At 42.3% G+C, this 19,899-nt stretch overlaps 2 protein-coding genes across 2 annotated transcripts in view; one reads left to right on the top strand and one right to left on the bottom strand.

Annotated features, from left to right (window-relative positions):
* The window catches only part of CGA (glycoprotein hormones, alpha polypeptide), a 46,146-nt gene extending 34,874 nt beyond the window's left edge, over positions 1 to 11,272 (bottom strand). The window contains exon 1 of the mRNA XM_054021479.1: positions 11,201 to 11,272. The gene's annotated coding sequence lies outside the window, so the exon portion shown is untranslated. The remainder of the gene's footprint in view (positions 1 to 11,200) is intronic.
* Positions 11,273 to 11,529: 257 nt separating this feature from the next.
* Positions 11,530 to 19,899, top strand: part of ZNF292 (zinc finger protein 292) — a 61,547-nt gene continuing 53,177 nt past the window's right edge. Inside the window, exon 1 of the mRNA XM_054021401.1 lies at positions 11,530 to 11,691. Coding sequence (XP_053877376.1) covers positions 11,530 to 11,691 — 162 coding nt within the window. The remainder of the gene's footprint in view (positions 11,692 to 19,899) is intronic.

Raw genomic sequence — 19,899 nt, 5'->3', positions numbered from 1 at the left:
TTGATGTAAAGTGTGGGATGGCTGGCAGAGATATATGTATAATTTATAATGAATTTTATTAAGCAACAGTTATATTCTCTCAACATTTTTGTTATTCCCAGGACTAACTCTCAACTCTGTTATAGGAAGCATTTTTATTTTATTCCAATAAATCATTTTTAAATCAAGAATTTTATTACATTTCCATCTTCTCATTTTCACTTGCAGTGTTTTTTTTTTCCCTGTGCAATGATTTTATCATCTGATTCCAATCAATATTCCTGTAACAGGCAGTACACGCAGCTCATCATCAGTCAAAGAATGGCAAGGGACTACAGAGCACTCACATTTGCCGAATTTGAAATCCATTCCTCCTCCTCCTGTGGTTGGAAAACGGCACTTTTTTTTTTTTTTTTTTTTGCTGTACTTGGCACTTGTATTTGTATTACACCAAGGACTTCCAGTTTGCAGTATTAATTTGCTAAAAAATTAAGGCACATATATATATTTCTTTAAATAAACATGCAGCTATAAAATCCAATCTTGGGGAATGTTTTTTTATGCTCAGTGCCAACCAAGAGCTGTGTCACTCAGTGTGACAAACTGATTAGGGAAGAGCTAAATATCAGAGAGCTGGCAACACAGAAAGCAGGTTGTAATGCAAAAAATAAGGGGCTTTTTCTACTGAGCACGTATCTACCAACAAGCGCTTACCTTAATTTTAACAGGATTTTGGCAGCCATCAGTTAAAAGCCAAAACATGTTTAATCACTGGAATGCCCTATCTCTAAGCCCAAACAAGAGACCCTCTTTCTTGCATACCTAAAGAAGAACACAGTTTTTACCCTACAAAATGTAAAAGGAATTGAAGCAAGGATTTCCTGCTTCATTGACTACATCTCTTACAAGATATGGAGGAAATGTGGCAAAGAATGTAATGAATGTAGCACATCTTAGTCAATATGCACCTCATAAAATACCCAGTGATTGAACCCTGTTTTATTCACCTTCAGTACATTTTTCAATAAACAGCTAAGACCCTGATCCTCCAATTGGATCAGCACGGGCAGACCCTTGCACACAAGTGCAGCTACATTAAATTTCATGGGTTTCTGTGCAGGTAGAGGAGTCTCTCCCTGAATTTAATTTAAGGACAGGGGTCTACACTAGCCAAGAGTGCATGGGAAAGTGATGAGACAAAGGCAATGCAGAGAGTAGGAAGAGGTGCAAGAATAACAGGAATTGACAAAGAGGGATAATATGTAGGCAGATGAATGTATGCAGCAGGTGTGGGGCAGAAGACTTTAGAGGAAGCCTGGAGGAAGAATATGAGCAGGGCTTTGAATTAGGTAGGACACAGAGGAAGACAGACTAGGGATAAGGAAAGAAAAGGAAGACACTAAGTAGATAAAAGGGAAGCCCTTGTTTTTGTGTGCGCTGGAAATCCGGTCTGACGGGGATAGGATTTCCTTTTCCCCTGCAGGGGCCGCCCCTGGGCCTGGGCCTGGGACAGACCCACCTCCAGGAACTTCCCACAGCTCCAGGAAGCAATATGGCTGCTGGCTGGGAGTCCAGCTCCAAAGGCAGTGCTGCTGCCATCAGCAGTGCAGAAGTAAGAGTGGCATAGTATGGTATGGCCACACTTACTTATGCACCCTCGCCAGTAGCAATGCAGAAGTGAGGGTGGCAATATCATATCATATCTAAATCCTTTAGAGTTGGGCGCCCATCCAACAGCCGCTGATCCCTGGCTGCCCAGCTCTGAAGGCAGCACCACCACCAGCAGCAGTGATCCCCCATGATCCTCCTTTGGGTCAGGACCCCCACAATTACACCAGCTTCAGATCTGACCAAAGGCTACTGGCAGATCCCTCTGATAAGGAGTGTGACACTGCTTCCCATATTTTTCATAATAATATTATATGATTGTGTCATAATCATAATGTATTTTATGCAAGATAGGTCATGTGAGGTATCATTGGAAAGGTTGTGATTTACTGAATATGATTATCCTATTTGTATGCATGTGTTATTTTTGTATCTAAAGTTAAGAATATTGGCTACACATCTGTACTACAAAAGTGTTTGCACCTGAGGAACGCCCACCAGATAAAATGCAATCAGTCTGGCTGGCTAGCTGGGAACAAGTCAATGGACCATTAGGGAGAACAATAGGTCTTTAAAGATGCTAATCTACCACCTTCCTGAGAAGCTTTCCTGGGATGCTACAAACAACCTCTGACTCATGGCTGCTTTGACACTGCAGGGTCATCTGATCAAGTCATCTGGTACTGGACTCCATGATAGAATACCAGTATTTTTCCACTGGGGTGGGGTGGGAATCACACTGGAAAACAAAGGGCTCCCGCCATATGTAAAACCTATTTAAAGCAGGGGAGTAACATAATCAGGGTGGTTCTTCACTGAATCCCCACCCAGACTGACTGATGTGAACATCTAAGAAACAAAGACAAAGGGGAGGAGAAGAATTGATCCTAGGCTGGGAAGGTATCTGGTCTGTGAAAGAAATGCCTGGACTTTTAAGCTGCAAGCAAGAGCAGCTTGTCTTCAAGAACCTCTGCAATCTATCTAAAACAACAGGGTGAGAAATTACTACTTGCAACTATGACAGGTTTCAGAGTAGCAGCCGTGTTAGTCTGTATCCGCAAAAAGAACAGGAGTACTAGTGGCACCTTAGAGACTAACAAATGTATTAGAGCATAAGCTTTTGTGGACTACAGCCCACTTCTTCGGAAGCATATAGAGTGGAATCCACGAAAGCTTATGCTCTAATAAATTTGTTAGTCTCTAAGGTGCCACAAGTACTCCTGTTCTTTTTACTTGCAACTAGTTTCTTTAGTATTTTAAGATTATATTGTTTTTGTTTATTTTCTGGATAATGTGTTTTGATCTGGTTGCTATTTCTTATAATCACTTAAAATCTATCTTTTTGTAGTTAATAAACTTGTTTTTGTTTTCTCTAAAACCAGTTTGTGGAATTCATAAATGGGGGGGGGGGGGGGAGGAAGGTGACAAAAAGCTGTGCATATCTTCCTCCACATTGAGGGAGGGGGCGAATTTCAATGAGTTTACACTGTACAGTTCTCTGTGCAGCACAAGACAAAACAATTTTGGGTTTGCACCCCAGAGGAGGTGTGCACTTGAGTGCTGAGTAATTCCATAGCTGAAGCCTTCCAATGCTGTGCTGATTTCAATCTGTGTCTTTCTGCAGCTGGATGTGTCCCTATATGTGTGTATGCTGGAGGAGGCTTGAGGGCCTGGCTCAGCAGGACAGTGTAAGGGAGACAGGCTGGTGGAACAGGCGGGCTCATTGGTACCCCAGTACATCAGGTGGCACCCCGGGGGGGGGGAGGCAACCCATCACAAGGGGGTCTTCAGCGAAAACAGCCTTTACAACACCTTTCAGCCTGTACCATTTCAAGATTATGCCCTTCAGCCTTCAAGAGGCTACAGCGACCTTCCAAAGATTGATTGACACAGTCCTGCAACCACATGGTCAGTATGCAATTGCCTACATAGATGATATAGTCATTTACAATGGTAATTGGGAGAAACACCTTGAGCATATAGTGATGGTCCTAAAGGCTCTTGAGGATGCTGGCCTCACAGTGAACACAGCCAAGTGCCAGTTGAAGTTTCATGAGGTGTCATATCTGAGATACACCATTGAAAGGGGCAAACTTAGGCTTTTAATCAGGAAGGTCCAGAACTTGATGGACTACCTTATCCCATTGACAAAGAGGCAAGTTAGTTGATTTCTGGGTCTAGCCGACTACAATAGATGGTTCATACCCAGCTTCACCATGATAACCATACTTCTCACAGACCTAGTAAAGAACTCTAGCCTCAAGAAGTTTGCCTAGTCCAAAGCCCGCAATCAAGACTTCAGGACCCTGAAAGACCTCCTGAGCAGTGACTCAGTCCTCTTCCACCTGGACATCACATAATGGTGCATACTCCACACCAATGCTTCAGACATAGGGCTTGGGGCAGTACTGTTCCAGGACTTTGAAGAGGAAGAACATCTGATTCATCTAAACATCAGCCAAAATCTATTTCTCCAGGAGAAGGCATACTTTACTAAAGAAAAAGAGGCCTTGATGGTGAAATGAGCCATAGAAGCTTTACGGTAATACCTACAGGGAAACATGGTTCTCTTTATAAAGGATCACACACCCTCTGCTGGCTCAATTCTAGGAAGGACACTAACGCCTGGATTATGAGGTGGTATTTGGCCTTAACGCCTTATGCTTCTAGGTAGACCACAGGCCAGGGAACAAACACCAGAACACAGACTTATTTTCCTGGGATGGAGGACTGCCAGGCTTGGACATGGACACAGCAGCCCCAGACTTAAAGGATGGGGGAGAGATGGGATGGATAAACCCCACACTGGAGAGTTAAGAGTACAAGAACAACTCTCTGCCTGGGCAGCCCCACCCTGACAGGCCTGCTGGGCATGCCCCAGTTGGATTTAAAAGGGAGTCTCTTCAGCACAGCAGGGTGGCAGGCAAAGAGAGACAGACCTGCGCTTGCTGCTGCAAAGATACTATGCCATAAGGGCATTCCCAGGGCAAGGTCTGCTATACAGAGCCAAGTCTCCCTACCCTGCTGAGACCCAGGGACCAGGTCACCAGGGACAACTGCCAAGCACAACATGCCCCAAGGGGAGGGGCAGACTGGCAGGAAGAGGCCCAGGGAGAGCATTAACCAGACCACAAGTAGCATTCTCCTGCATTATAGTGAGGACCCCGGGTCAGAACCCAGTGGAGTGGGAGGGCCCAGGTTCCCCTACCTTATAACTGCTAGACAGGGCTGCTGCCACAGACTGCAACCTCTGGGCAGGTAGGCTCACCCCTGCTCACAGTGTGCTAGTCACCTTCCATTCCAGATGAATTGGGAAACAGTTAAATGCCCCTTTACTTAATGATAGCTGAAACAATGGAAGCCACACAAAGCCGCCACACAAAGACTGATGCCTGTGCTCTCACAACTCAGACACAGTTTCCCTGGGGGGAAGGACTCCGGCAGTCCCAATGGGCTCAGATGTTGCAGGTAGTCCAATCTTTCCCTTCTGTGTTCTCACATGACCTGGATGAACGTGGCTAATTTGTCACCATATCACCCAGCCCAGACAGAAGGTCCAGAAAAACCTCTGTTTCCTGCCCAGGAAGATGTGAGACACTATACATCAGGAGCTACAGGCAATGTTGGACCTTGGGGTGGTAGAGGAATCTCAAGGCAGGTGGAGAAGCCCCATTGTCCAGCTGCCCAAGATAGATGGAATGATGCAGTTTTGTATCAACTATACATATAAAACGATGGGGTCTAAATTAGCTGTTATCACTCAAGAAAGAGATCTTGGAGTCATTGTGGATAGTTCTCTGAAAACATCCACTCAATGTGCAGCAGCAGTCAAAAAAGCTAACAGAATACTGGGAATAATTAAGAAAGGGATAGATAATAGGACAGAAAATATCATGTTGCCTCTATATAAATTCATGGTATGCCCACATCTTGAATACTGTGTGCAGATGTGGTGGCCCCATCTCAAAAAAGATATATTGGAATTGGAAAAGGTTCAGAAAACAGCAACAAAAATTATTAGGCATAAGGAACTGCTTCTGTATGCGAAGAGATTGATAAGACTGGGACTTTTCAGCTTGGAAAAGAGACGACTAAGGGGAGATATTATTGAGGTCTATAAAATCATGACTGGTGTAGAGAAAGTAGATAAGGAAGTGTTGTTCCCTAGTTCTTGAATTATGAGAAGTAGTAGTCACCAAATGAAATTAATAGGCAGCAGGTTTAAAACAAATAAAAGGAAGTATTTATTCACACAACGCATAGTCAACCTGTGGAACTCCTTGCTAGAGGATGCTGTGAAGGCCAAGACCATAACAGGGTTCAAAAAAGAACTAGATAAATTCATGGAGGATAGGTCCATCAATGGCTATTAGTCAGGGTGGGCAGGAATGGTGACCCTAGCCTCTGTTTGACAGAAACTGGGATTGAGCGACAGAGGATGGATCACTTGATGATTACCTGTTCTGTTCATTCTCTCTGGGACACCTGGCACTGGCCGCTATCGGAAGACAGGATACTGGGCTAGATGGACCTTTGGTCTGACACAGTAGGGCCATTCTTATGTTCTTAACTTTAGGAAGGTAAATGTGATAGCCACATTTAAAACATATCCCAGACCCCAAGTTGATGAGTTATTAGAACTTTATTACCTTTCCACTGTACTCCCATCTCCCCATTCCTTGGAGAGGGAATAACATGTAACCACCCCAGCCTAAATCCTGCCCCAACATTCCTCTTTTCGCAGGCCCAGCACCCTCCTCCTGCACAGATCCCTGGACCAGATAAAAATTCTTCATGTCCAAAATGTGTAGAGAGGGAACAGATCCCCTCTTCTGCACAGTAGAGGTGATTTGCACATGGAGGAGACAACATGAGGATCTGAGGGCATGATCTCACTACGTACACCTCTTTTTCTTTTTTTTAAGGGATAGTTTCATAGACTTAAATATAGAAAAAGATTTTGGATAGGGACAAAAATGTTGGGACCTTGATCTGAATTAGGATAACGAGATGATACCATAATACAAATAAATAATAAATTAATAAAAAGCTCTAAATAAATAGGATATTTTAATATATATACACTACTTATACAACATATTCCTGTACTGCATTCACATTTTTTCACTTTGAGCTCATATCTCATTACTGTCAACTGTCCTCACCGGATCCTCTGTATTACTGCTTTCTAGCAATAATCTCCCATCTATTTTGTCTGATAATAATCCTCACATTTATTATGGCATATTGCAATATTGTTGGGAGTCACATGACAGTGCTATTAAAGAAATCCTACAAATTGTAGGGTCAGTATAAGCAATTAAATCTTGGAAAATGTTTATTGTTGGTTGTGAAGCAATTCTTTTTAGAAAATGTGCATATCACAAGGAAAGTTGGTTCTTGAATATCTACTCATTTTCAGAGCTGCTGTTGCCTACAAGATATACCCATGCAATCAGAGAAAGATATTACATTGTGACAAAATATTATGAGCCAGATTCTCAGTTGGCATAAACTGGCATAGCTTAATTGAAGTTAACAAACCTACACTGATTTAAACCAATTTAGGATCTAACCCTATAGCGTAATGTTGCATTCATTCAAATGAACCCTATAGCGTAATGCTGCATTCATTCAAATGTTGCATTCAGAGGGTCAGGATCATTCTTTTTTCATTTTTTTTTTTTAAGATGAGTACTTTCTTTTTTTTTTTTTAAACCTAGTACACTGATACCTCAATTTTCCATGAACAGTTATCAATGGTTTGGCAAGTTTATTCTCTAGAATTCATGCTGTCAGAGCTGCAGATTTGTATATATTACAATCTGCAATCTACTTCTTTGGTCTTCTTTTCTTTTTAGTTGTCCCAATTATGACACAGGCCAACCTCAAAAATCCCAAAACTGCTGAGAAAATAATACTGCAACTTTTAATGATCCAGATAAATGGAAGGTAGGATGAGACAAAAACCAAAAACAAAAAAAAAAAACAACTAGAGTTAATTTTAGTTTTATTACATTGCTCATGCCTAACAGGGTTGCCACAACTCACAATTCAATAGCGAGTCCTGTGCTTCTGAGCAATATGTTGCTCATGCTTGACAAGAAAATTTATTTCTTCCCCCCACAAGTTTTCTTCCTTGTTGCTTTCTTCCACTCGGTGATGTAGCAACAATATGAAATTTATCAGAATCATGCTTGTTGACTGATATGTAACATCCAGCTTTTCAGGAATTTGATATGTTGAATGTTACCATATGCACATGAGGCAGAATGGAGCACCGAGGAAAAGCTACATATGGGTGCAGACAATATAGAAACTAAGGCCAATCCTTCAGACACTTAAACTCAAACTTAACTTTACCCATGTTAATAGTTCCATTGAACTCAGCTACTCATGTGTGCAAAGTTAACCATGTGCATAAATGAAGGATTAGGGTCTAAAAGCCAGTGAGACTGAAATAACAGAACAGGAGATGGGGAATTGCTCCTCTTTCTAAGTTCACTGTGGATGTAAAAAAAAAAAAAAAAAAAATCTGGCTGGGAATATCACCTTTTTCTTTCAAAACAGATTAAATGGATTTGTGTGTACAAGGTGGGAGAAACAGAAATATTAACTGAAAGCCACAGTCTGAACAGAACATTTAAAATACAAAGAAAATTAGTTCTACTTTGTCTGCAATTTTTTTCTTCTGTATCTTTTACTATTCAGTACTTAGACAATTATATGTTGTTTTCTGTTTCTGGCATGTAATATATAATGCTCTAATATAAAGGTAGAGCATTCTGTAAAATAAAGTGCCCTTCGATTCAAATTACACTTGACAAAATCAATAGTTTTCACATAAGAACAGAACATATCTGACAGAAATATGATCATCACTCAGTTCCAGTCCATAGAAAATTTAAAAATTGGTGGATGTAGCATGTATGTGTGTTTGCATGAGACAGACAGAGAAATGAATTAGGCGAGCAGGACAAAGAATTCTGTAACTGGTGGGAAACAGTGACTAGTGAGTATGTAGTTTACGATAGTGTAACAGGACCACTGCCTAACCCTAAGGGTTGGGATCACTGTCTTTTGGAACCAGGCTTAAAGGAGCGATGTTCCAGCTTTCTGCAGCCTTGCACAAATAGAAATAAAACAATCTCAGGACAGGCTTCCCTCAGCCTGATCTAAATGAGAACAAAACAAACTCAACTCTAAAGTCTCTGAGAACTAACATGTTGTTTTGTAAAAGCAAGACAATAGATTTTCCAGTTTCTCCTTGCTCCCTGGCCTGGGCTCAACTCAGAAAACCCCTGGGAAAGGAGGAAACAAGACAGCAACACAGAACAAGGATGGGCTAAGAATCTGAAATTGACTAACGTGGTTCCACCCCTAAGTGAAAATAATTATAAATAGCAAAATAAATAATTGCAGAGTATTATCCAGTGAAGCACTCCAGGGGAAAATATTTGGACTAATACTGATGCATGAATAACTTAGTAGAAATACCAAATGTCACACTGTGTAGGCAGATGTTTCTAGTGTTTGCTTCTTTCTGTTAATATTGAAGTTGTGGGTGGTGGGTAGTCACTTTCGGTTGCAAAGATGTATCAGTGTGCCTATTCTCAGGGAGTTGCACAATTGTTTGATTTTTCTGGTACTGCGTTGAGGCTGAGATGTGCAAAGATGGAACTGGAGAGGTGTGCCCCTGAATATGGTAGAAGATAGTGAGAAGTGGGTTTTTCATTTAGAAATAAAATAAATAGAGAAATGGAAGACTTAAAAGGAATTGGGCCCTAGAGTGGTGGACAGGATGTTTGCCTGTTCTGTGAAGCTGGAGACATACCCATCTAACATGAAAAGTTTGGCCAGGGACTGAGGCTTTCATGGAATTTTCTAGGCTCTCAGGTCTACCTCTACAATCTTGCCTTTTCAGTGCTGCCACTGTGAAAGTCTCCACCTCCAAACCCATCATTTGTGCAGTCCCACAAGGATCAATTTTCTTTCTGATCCTAATCAATATGTACCTGTAGCCACTAAGGAGAATTGGTAAGACAACACAGACTCAAATGCCAACAATGGGCAAAGGACACATACTGTAGCTCTATTTTTCCTTCATTGCACATGATAACAGAACTGTCGCCAAACTGGCACAGTGCTTGGCCAAGATCAGCCCATGAGTGAACAACAGCTTGGTGAGCATAGGGAAACACTTTGCAGGGCTTGTAGATACAGAGCAGTCTCCTTGGGTTGAAAATACATACCCATAATTGGTTAAATCAATCCACAGTTTAGGTGTGTTCCTGAATTCCTTGCTGACAAATAGCAGCACCTGTGAGTAACACCATCCCTACCACTCTGGTTGGATAGTAGATTTCATCACTTCCTGACAGATGGTGACCAGACTTCAGAATACACACCTTCATCACCTCCTGGATGAACTACACCAATGCAACATCCACAGACACAAAGCATCAGCTCTTAGGAAACTCCAACACAGCAGCACATCTCCTACGCAGCTTGGATTACTAGGAGAAAATTAACCCTGCCCTTGCCTCTTTATACTGGCTTCCCATAGGATATCAAGTCAAATTCAAGGTCTCAGTCCTTATCTTCAAGGTACTTAATGGGCTGGAGCCAGGATACCTAAAAGATCTCTTGAGATGAGAACTGTGGTCAACAACTCCACTTCTAAGGCACACTGGAGCTGATCACCATAATGGTAATGCTCATTGATGCAGGAGATGGTACTTTTTTGGGAGCTGACTCAAGGCTGTGGAATGAACTTCCACAGGATACAACAACCAACTCACAGGGCTGTTCTAAGTAAGACGTGTGTTTTTCGCCTTCAATAATAAAACACATATAGCACAGCAGTGATAAACTAGATAAATACAAAATATTTAAAATAAACCCACAAAATTCTCCCCTGTGGACAGAATAGAGAGTCACACATAACAAAAGTTAGTCATGTCACCCAGCGCAGTTCGGAGGGTGCCCAGTTACCACACTCAGGGCCGGCTCCAGGGTTTTGGCCGCCCCAAGCAGCCCCCCCCCCCCCCCCAAAAAACAGCCGCGATCACGATCTGCGGCGGCAATTCAGCGGGAGGTCCTTCACTCCGAGCGGGAGTGAGGGACCATCTGCCGAATTGCTGCTGAATAGCTGGACGTGCCGCCACTCTCCAGAGCGGCCGCCCCAAGCACCTGCTTGCCAGGCTGGTGCCTGGAGCCAGCCCTGACCACATTGGTGAAGATGGCATAAGTAGCAGAATAGAATAAAGACCATGATGAAGCCTGTTCAGGAAGACTGCAAAGAAATCGGTTATTGAGCACCCTAGAACAATGGAAGAATAGACAGAGGGGGGCTGTCTTGACAGGCTGCAAAGAAATCTTATCGGCCTCCCTTTCCTGCCCTTCGCTGTGGAGACTGGGGGGAGGCAGCTGTTCAGAGCCAGGGAGCCCAGCTTCATTAGTTTTATTCCTCTCACATGGCAGTAGTGCCAGGAAAGGCACTGAGGTTTCCTGGCCCCTCTGACCCCCGGCCTCTAGGCCAAGCTGCTCTGAAACGGGAGGGAGGCTCCACAGCAGCCTAAATCAGCGCCAGGCTCCTACCCCGCCTACCTACCAGCACGTCACGTGACCCAGGGCACGGCAAAGGCAACCAGACAGAACTGAGCTTCGTCTTCTCTATTTGCCGCCAAAAGGCCATCGGAGAAGGATCACGTGGTGGCGACGCAGCTCCTGTCCCATGGGCGCGCGCCATCGCGTCATGTGACACAATGGCCACGCCTCCCAACCAAAGCCTTCGGCAGTGGGCGAGGGAGCGCGCGCTCCCGCCTCTCCTCCGCACGTGACCCCTCCCCGGAACGTGGCATTGTGTAATCACGTGACCTGAGCGGCGAAGGACGGGGGCGAGGGAGGGGGGTTGCGTACGCGACGGAGCGGGGTGCGAAGATGGCGGATGAGGAGGCCGAGCAGGAGAGCGGTAACCTCGGCGGCGGCCTTCTGGAGCTGCAGCGCCTGCGGGAGCGGCTGCTGGAGCTGGAGAGCGGGCTCCGGGAGAGCGCGGAGCCGGCCGTGGAGGCGGCCACCGAGTACTGTCAGCAGCTGTGCCAGGTCAGGCCGCCTCCCGCCCTCTCCCCCCCTCTCCCCCCCTTCGTGTGTGTGTGTGTGTGTGAGAGAGAGTGAGCGGGGGGCGGGAGCAGCGCCGCCCCCGCCGCGCGCGGGAGGAAGCAGCAGCTCGGCGGCGGTTAGTCCCGCTCGGAGTTGGTTGGCCCCGGCTGGCGCGGGCCGGGGCCATGGTGCAGCGGGGAGGCTGCCGCTCATTGTAGGCTCGGATTAGGCGGCCCGCCCCCCGCGCGGGGAGCTGCTCCCGGCCCGTAATCCCTCCCCTCGCCCGCGTCTCGCGGTCTCTGGGCCCCTTTGTTGTGCTTTGCGGGCTGGTGTCGCCTCGGCTCTGAAGGGCCTTTGTTCCTGGCGGCGGCGCTAGCGGCCCTGGGAGTAGGGCGGTGAGGGGCCCCCTCCCGCGGGCAGGGCTCGCGAGCCTGGGGGAGGAGCTGAGATTCCGTTCAGGGCCCTGTTTACACTCCGCGCGCGCTCTGGAGTGCGGGGCGGCCGTGCGGAGAGTCCGGCACCGCCCAGGGGCTTCCGTTATTGTCCGCCGCCGCTGGGTCTGCCCCGCCCGGGGGAGAAGGGTGCGCTCGGCCGCCTGTGAGGCTGCGCTGCTCCCCTCCTTCCTCACGCCCAACGGAATCAGTTTGCAGTGATGGGCTGGGGGACTGTCGGAGCCCCGTTGTCAGTATCACCGTCGCTATCTAATTGGTGCAGGAAAAGCATTTCCCGTGGCATAATTCTACAGTTATAATAGTCCTCTATCTCCTGTAAGATAACGTAAATCATACTGAATAGTTCACTTTTCTTCTGTCCCTTCTCAACTAAGGAGTAAAAAAAACGTTTGTTCAGCCAAACAATAAAATGTTTCTAGACTGTTAGACACCAGAAACTTACAAAAAATACTTGTCTGCAGAATTCTTCCAGGATAAACAACTTCCAGTTCCAGGAAGAGCTTTTTACATACACAGCCCCATCCACCATAGTGTGTGTAAAGTCCTAAACTAGGTCTCCTCTGCCCTGCAAAACTTCCACACGTTTTCTTTGCTTTTTTTCCCTACTCTTTTTAACATCTTAATATCAGGTATCACTGGAAGATATAAAGAGATATATTTTAAAGTTAACTGCTCCTACTACTAAAAGTTGCATCAGTTGTGATGGCCCTACAGAGGGCATGGATCAGATTCATAATGCCAGTGGGTGAAAAGCACTATGATTCAATGTTACTTTAAACAACTAAATTCGAAGATACTGAAGTCTTTGCAAGTGCCAAAGAAACAAATAGATTTTTTTTTTAAAATCTGTAACATAACTTTTCAGCAGCTAAGCAATACATTTCCCATCTCTTTATCTACTGTGGAACCCTAAACATGTAGTGCCCACAATCTTGCTGATGCCTAAATGTGTAGTGCTCTCTATTATGGAGTTACTTCATAGTAATGGTTATGGTTCAAATCGTAAGTTTGGCTATATGCATTGGGTGGCAGTGGTTGTTAATGCTGTTGTAGAAAGTCTACATCACTGGAAGTCTTCCCATGGAATCCATATTTTTAGTGATACTTCAAAGACAACTTCTACCTTGATTTTTAAAGATAGTTGGCTATTTGTATATGCAAAAAATTAGAAAATTTGACTGCATATTCAAAACTTGCAACCTTAATTCTATGCAAAGTCTGAAAAGCAATGCTGAAGAAATGTATTGGTTATCACAGTACAATTTAGTACACATGGAAAATGCAAGAGAATGTCAAGATTAAAAACTATAACATGAAAACTTTTGTTCTGTTTTGTTAGATAGCAACAGTTGAATTTGAACAACCAGGCAGAGTTGAACAGATGCATAGATAATGTCAGTCTTTATGAGGCGGGTAGCACTAATTGTGATGGACTATAACAAGCTTAAGAAATTGTAGGTGTTAGAACACCACTTAAGAAATAAATGTACCTTTACGCTTCTTAGAGTAAAATGTAGTTATAAAATGTGCATTAGTTAATCAGTAGATTCTGAGGTTCCAAGCCGAATAAGGGATTTAGCCACTCAAGTTGTGTTAACTTCAGTAGAAGTTGATTAGCTAATCCCTTAGCTAATTTCAAAATTCCATTCTGGTATACACGGTTCAGGTATCATAAGACTTAAGAATACGTTTGCTTGTTCCCGGTAAAAATAGGATAGCTTTATTCCAGTGTTGTTTAATTATCCTGTAAGAGTGAAACAAAGTGTAAATTCAGTTTTGTTGTAGTTTCATACAGTTTTCATTATACATGTAAAGTAAACATTTTTGTGTATTCAATTTTCATTGTTGCATAGACTTTACATGTTTTAATCATTCTTAGAAAAACATACGTGGGATATTAAGCTGTACCTTATTATTCTGCATAGTTCCCAGAAAAGTGCATTTACTTTATACTATCGCTGTACAGCTGGTGTAATGGGATTCAGTTTTACTCTCATTGATTCCGTATCAACATTTGTTCAAATTGCATGTAAAGTGATTTTCTTAATTGCAACTCAGTGTCTAAAAGACATGCTGTATTTCTTTGGCTTCTGAATAATCACCTGTAACAAAGATACTGAAATCAATATTTAGTAATGGACTTGAAAAACAGATTAGGTGTTTGCTTTCTAAGAACTAAATCTAATAGCCAGAGGCCTAGTCTCAACAGGCTGTTACATGTGGAAGTCCAACTGTAACCACAGTTTCTGAAAAGAGGTGGGTGTACTGGGGTACCTACCAAGTTGCTGCCTCTGCCTATGGCTCATGGGCTCCATCTTTCTTGTCTGTCTCTGGCTAATAGTTACTTGAGGGGCTTCAAATTTAAACCTCTCTCTGAGCCTGTGGGTTGTTGGATAGGAAAGCCGTTTCTACTTCTCCAGCTTCTCCTTTTAGGAACATAGGAATTGCCATACCACATCAGGCCAGTGGTCCTTCTAGTCCAATATCGTGTGTCTGGCAGTAGCCAGTGCCAGGTTATTTAGAAGAAGGTGTAAGAAAACTTATGGAACAACCAGGCTACAGGGAAGATTTTTCTAATCTTTGACTATTAGAGGCTGACTTATGCTCTTTTTAGGAAATGAAACTGTAGATGTTTTCATCCATATAAATATGCTTATTTTATCCTCTAGTTGGATCTACTTCCAGCTACAGTGTATGCATCTGTTGCTGGTCATATACTTCACAAGACCAGGAAAGTTATACCGACAAGATTTTGTCCTCTCACTGCTGCCTGCACGGTCTGAATATTAGTAGTGAAAGTGACTAGTCCCTTGTCACTTACACTAAGCAAACTTCTCAAGCAGTTTGGTAAAGCTATGACCAGCAGCAGAGGCCCTAGAGCAGTGGTTCCCAAACTTTAACAACCGGTGAACCCCTTTCACTAAAATGTCAAGTGTCGCAAACCCCCTCCTAAAAATTAATATTTCCAGGGATTTTCTCCTTTACCTGAATATAAATTATAAAAGCAGTGATCTTGGACATTTGTTTTTATGACATGCTTATTTACACACTATTTATTATTATAGTTATTTATCATTACAGTATTTTTATTACATTATGAAAACAGCAATACTCTTCCAAGATCTCACTTTCGTAGCTTGTATCACTTTGAATAAGCCTGTTATAAGACAAGGCTCCTATGTTTCATCAAGGAGCATCAGATGTGAAACAGCTTGAAGGTATTTAAGAAGCCAACTCAGAGTTCCTCCTACACAAGCATTCAGGTCTTGAGCAGTCTAGGCAAACAATGCACATTACAACAAAGCTTAAACTTGTTCTTCATAATAATTTTAAAACAATACTGTCTATTTAATTTTAAAAAATCCACCTCCCTTTCCATTTCTTATAAGAAGTCTTGAAGTTTAAATCTCCTCAATGTGATAGATAGGCTTGCTTTGATCTGCTTAGCTCTCAGAAGTCCAGGGGCTCCGGGCTGCTGTCCTCATGCTGCCCGCGGTCCCTAGGGACAGCTCTGTCTGCCATTAGGGAATTTTTTTCCGAGAACCCCCTGTAACATTTTGTGAACCCCCAGGGGTTCACGAACCCCAGTTTGGAAACCACTGCCCTAGAGTGATCTGTATGCAGACTCAGGAAGACAGATCTGTATTGGTTCACTTTTTTGAAGGTTGTCTTCAATGACAAGAAATTTATTTATTTTTTAATGAAAAAGATTCTGCAGTAACTGAAGGTTTAAAATGGACAACTCTCCAAAGAAACTGTCCTCCTTGCCACTGATTAATATTTTAAAACTTTGATTTGATAATTTTGATAATATTTAGTTAAAAAAAAAATTCAACTCGCTCTCCTGTAACGGTGTACAATACAGTCCAATACAGCACTGACCAGACTGCCAGAGCTCTAAGCCAAACCCTTACATATTGCATAATAACTACTATAATCTCCTCTTCTTAGGCATTGACTACTGTAACCTTGCATCCATTAAGTCAGTTGAATATAGGGCTGCCATATCCTCTCTTCCAACTGTTTGCTTTGTGACACCTTCCTCCTCTCATCCATCTGCTGATTCCTTCCTACTGCATCAGATATAAATTTCTTGTCCTTACTTTTAATGTCCTTTGCTGTTTAGCTCCACTCTACCTATCAGGCTTTTTATTGCTTTCACTCTACGAATAGCCAGCTTTAATCTCACTCTTCTCCTACGCCTTATTTCTCCTATGTTGCCCCTTTTGTGTGGTATAAAACTACTTCAGATCTCTTGTGAGAGTCTCTTCTGCTGCTCTGCCTACAGAACATTGCCAGCTGTTAACAACTCAGCAAATAGGGAGCTAAATTGTGTATAGTCAGTCTCTGAAAACTTGCTGCATACCCACATCTTTTTATCCCATCTACCTGTTGTGTCTTGTGTCAGTGGCTTTGTTTATATTGGGAAAATGCATTTTTAGAAAACATTAACCAAAAGCATATAACTAGTAAAATGCAAATAATTTTCTCTTTAGTGTGGACAAGAACAATCATTTTTTGTAAAGTTAGCTAGTTGTGATTACCCTGAGAGGCTCCATGGCATTGACAGTGGCATAGCTGGGTTGCTGTAAGGTCTGAAAAAGATTCTGCAGTAACTGAAGGTTTAAAATGGACATAGCCTAAAACAGTGGTCAAATTCCATCTGCAAACTGAAGTCCCAGTTAGCAGTTAGAACTTGACTTTAGTGGAACCAACCTTTGAACCAATGTCTACCATTTCCCTGTTACGTTTTTGGCCATTGTATGTTAAGAATAGTTGAAGTTAATACACTATCCATCAAAGAACCATTATGTGGCTTTTTGTTTCCTCACAGTGGTCAGACTCTAACCGAACTCCTCTTCAAGTAACACCTTTATTTCTGAAATGCTCTGACCCTAAGTGTTCAAAATACATTGCCTGGATGTGAGAGGAATTATCAGTAGGGCTGTCAAGCAATTTAAAAAATTAATTGCGATTGCACGATTAAAAAAATTAATCGCGTTTAATTGCACTGTTAAACAATAATAGAATACCAATATTATTTAAATATTTTTGGATGTTTTCTACCTTTTCAAATATATTCATTTCAATTACAACACAGAATACAAAGTGTACAGTGCTCACTTTATATTTTAATTACAAGCATTTGCACTGTAAAAAAACCAAAAGAATAGTATTTTTCAATTCACCTAATACAAGTACTGTAGTGCAATCTCTTTATCATGAAAGTTGAACTTACAAATGTAGAATTATGCTTTAAAAAAACTGCCTTCAAAAATAAAACTGTAAAATTTTAGTCTGCAAGTCCACTCAGTCCTACTTCTTGTTCAGCCAATCGCTCAGAAAAACAAGTTTTCTTTTACATTTAGGGGAGATATTGCTGCCCACTTATTTACAATGTCACCTGAAAGTGAGAACAGGCATTTGCATGGCACTTTTGTATCCCGCATTGCAAGATATTTACGTGCCAGATGCGCTAAAGATTCAGATGTCCCTTCATGCTTCAACCACTATTCCAGGGGACAAGCATCCATGCTGATGATGGGTTCTGCTCGATAACAATCCAAAGCAGTGCAGACTGACGCATGAAATACATGGTAAAATGCAGGTAAAACAGCAAGGAGACATGCAGTTCTCCCCCAGTGACTAATGTAATTTTAATGCTTTCTTTTTTTTTTTAATGCACATCATCAGCATGGAAGCATGTCCTCTGGAATGGTGGCCGAAGCATGAAGGGGCATACGAATGTTTAGCATCTCTGGCACGTAAATACCTTGCAATGCCAGCTACAAAACTTAGGGGAGCAGGGAGCTGCTGGGGGGTGCAGGGTGCCAGTCCACCCTGGTTCCAAGCCTCCACGAGCTAGCTCCAACGGGCTACTCTTCCTGCAAGCAGTGGACAAAGCAGGCGGCTGCCAAACAACGTTATAAGGGAGCATTGCACAATTTTAAACAAGCCTGTTCCCTAATTGATCAGCAATGAAACAATGTTAACTGGGACGACTTTAAGTGAGGAATTACTGTACACTTTGATTTCAATTACAACACAGAATACAATATATATGAAAATGTAGAAAAATATCCGAAAATATTTAATTTCAATTGGTATTCCTTTGTTTAACAGTGTGATTAAAACTGCAATTAATTGTGATTAATTTTTTGAGTTAATCGTGTGGGTTAACTGTGATTAATTGACCACCCTAATTATCAGACATTACTTGGCAGAACAAAAGCATTTAGAAACATATATTTGCAGCATATGCAGAAAAGTAAAAAGACAACAAGACACAAAATGCTATCCTGTTAAGATTGGTCTGAGCCATTGTTATTGGAGCATACAGGAAATCAGGTAAAATTTACTACTGCAGTCTTACTCAAGATCCATTTCAGCTTCATGGGCAAAGAAAATAGAGCACTGTGTGGTAAATGGGCAGAGAATTTGGGTAATGACCTTTTTGTTTGTTTTCACCAAAAAGGTTTATAGCAATTAGATGTCTAACATAGTGAATGCTAGTGAAAATGAGGTATAGGATCAGAGGCTAAAATAGAGCAAGAAGAAGTTTAAAAATTACTTAGACAAGTTAGATGTCTTTCAAGTAAATAGGACCTGATGAAATACATCCTAGGATGCTCAAGGAGTTGACTGAGGAGATAGCTGAGCCATTAGCAATTATCTTTGAAAAGTCATGGAAGTTGGGAGAGATTCCAGAGGACTGGAAAAGGACAAATATAGTACCAAACTATTAAAGGATATAAGAACAACCTGGGGAAATACTAACCAGTCAGCTTAACTTCGGTACCTGGAAAGATAATGGAGCAAATAATTAAGCAATCAGTTTGCAAACCCTTAGAAGATAATAAGATAAGTACCAATCAGCATGGATTTGTCAAGAACAAATCATGTCAAACCAACCTAATGGCTTTATTTGACAGGGTAACAAGCCTGATGGATGGGGGGGTAAGTGGTAGGTGTGGTATATCTTGACTTTAGTAAGGCTTTTGATACTGTCTCACATGACCGTCTCATAAACAAATTAGGGAAATGCAATCTAGATGGAGCTACCTATAAGGTAGGTGCATAACTGGTTGGGAAAATGTTTCCAGAAAGTACTTACCAGTGGTTCTCAGTCAAGCTGGAAGGGCATATTGAGTGGGGTCCTGCAGAGATCAGTTCTGGGTCTGGTTCTTTTCAGTATCTTTATGCCATTATCTAAATCATTGATGGAGAGTACACTTATAAAGTTGGTGGGAGATATCAAGCTGGGAGGGGTTGCAAGTGCTTTGGAAGATAGAATTAAAATTCTGAATGATCTGGACAAACTGGAGAAATGGTCTAAAGTATATAGGATGAAATTCAATAAGGACAAATGCAAAGTACTCCATTTAGGAAGGAAGAATCACTTGCACACATACAAAATGGGAAATGACTGCCTAGGAAGGAGTACTGCAGAAAGGTATCTGAAGGTCATAGTGGATCACAAGCTAAATATGAATCAAGAATAACACTGTTGCAAAAAAAAAAAAAAAAAAAAGGGGGGGGGGGGGAGGGAGGGAAAAACCACAAATATCATTCTGGAATGTATTAGCAGGAGTGTTGTAAGCAAGACATGAGACAGGGGTTGGCAACCTTTCAGAAGTGGTGTGCGGAGTCTTCATTTATTCACTCTAATTTAAGGTTTCGCGTGCCAGTAATACATTTTAACGTTTTTAGAAGGTCTCTTTTTATAAGTCTATAATATATAACTAAACTATTGTTGTAT

This window comes from Malaclemys terrapin, chromosome 3 (assembly GCF_027887155.1).
Source record: "Malaclemys terrapin pileata isolate rMalTer1 chromosome 3, rMalTer1.hap1, whole genome shotgun sequence".
Classification (NCBI taxonomy): Eukaryota; Metazoa; Chordata; order Testudines; family Emydidae; genus Malaclemys; species Malaclemys terrapin.
Note: the sequence above shows the minus strand (reverse complement) of the source record. Positions and strands in the feature narration are given on the sequence as shown.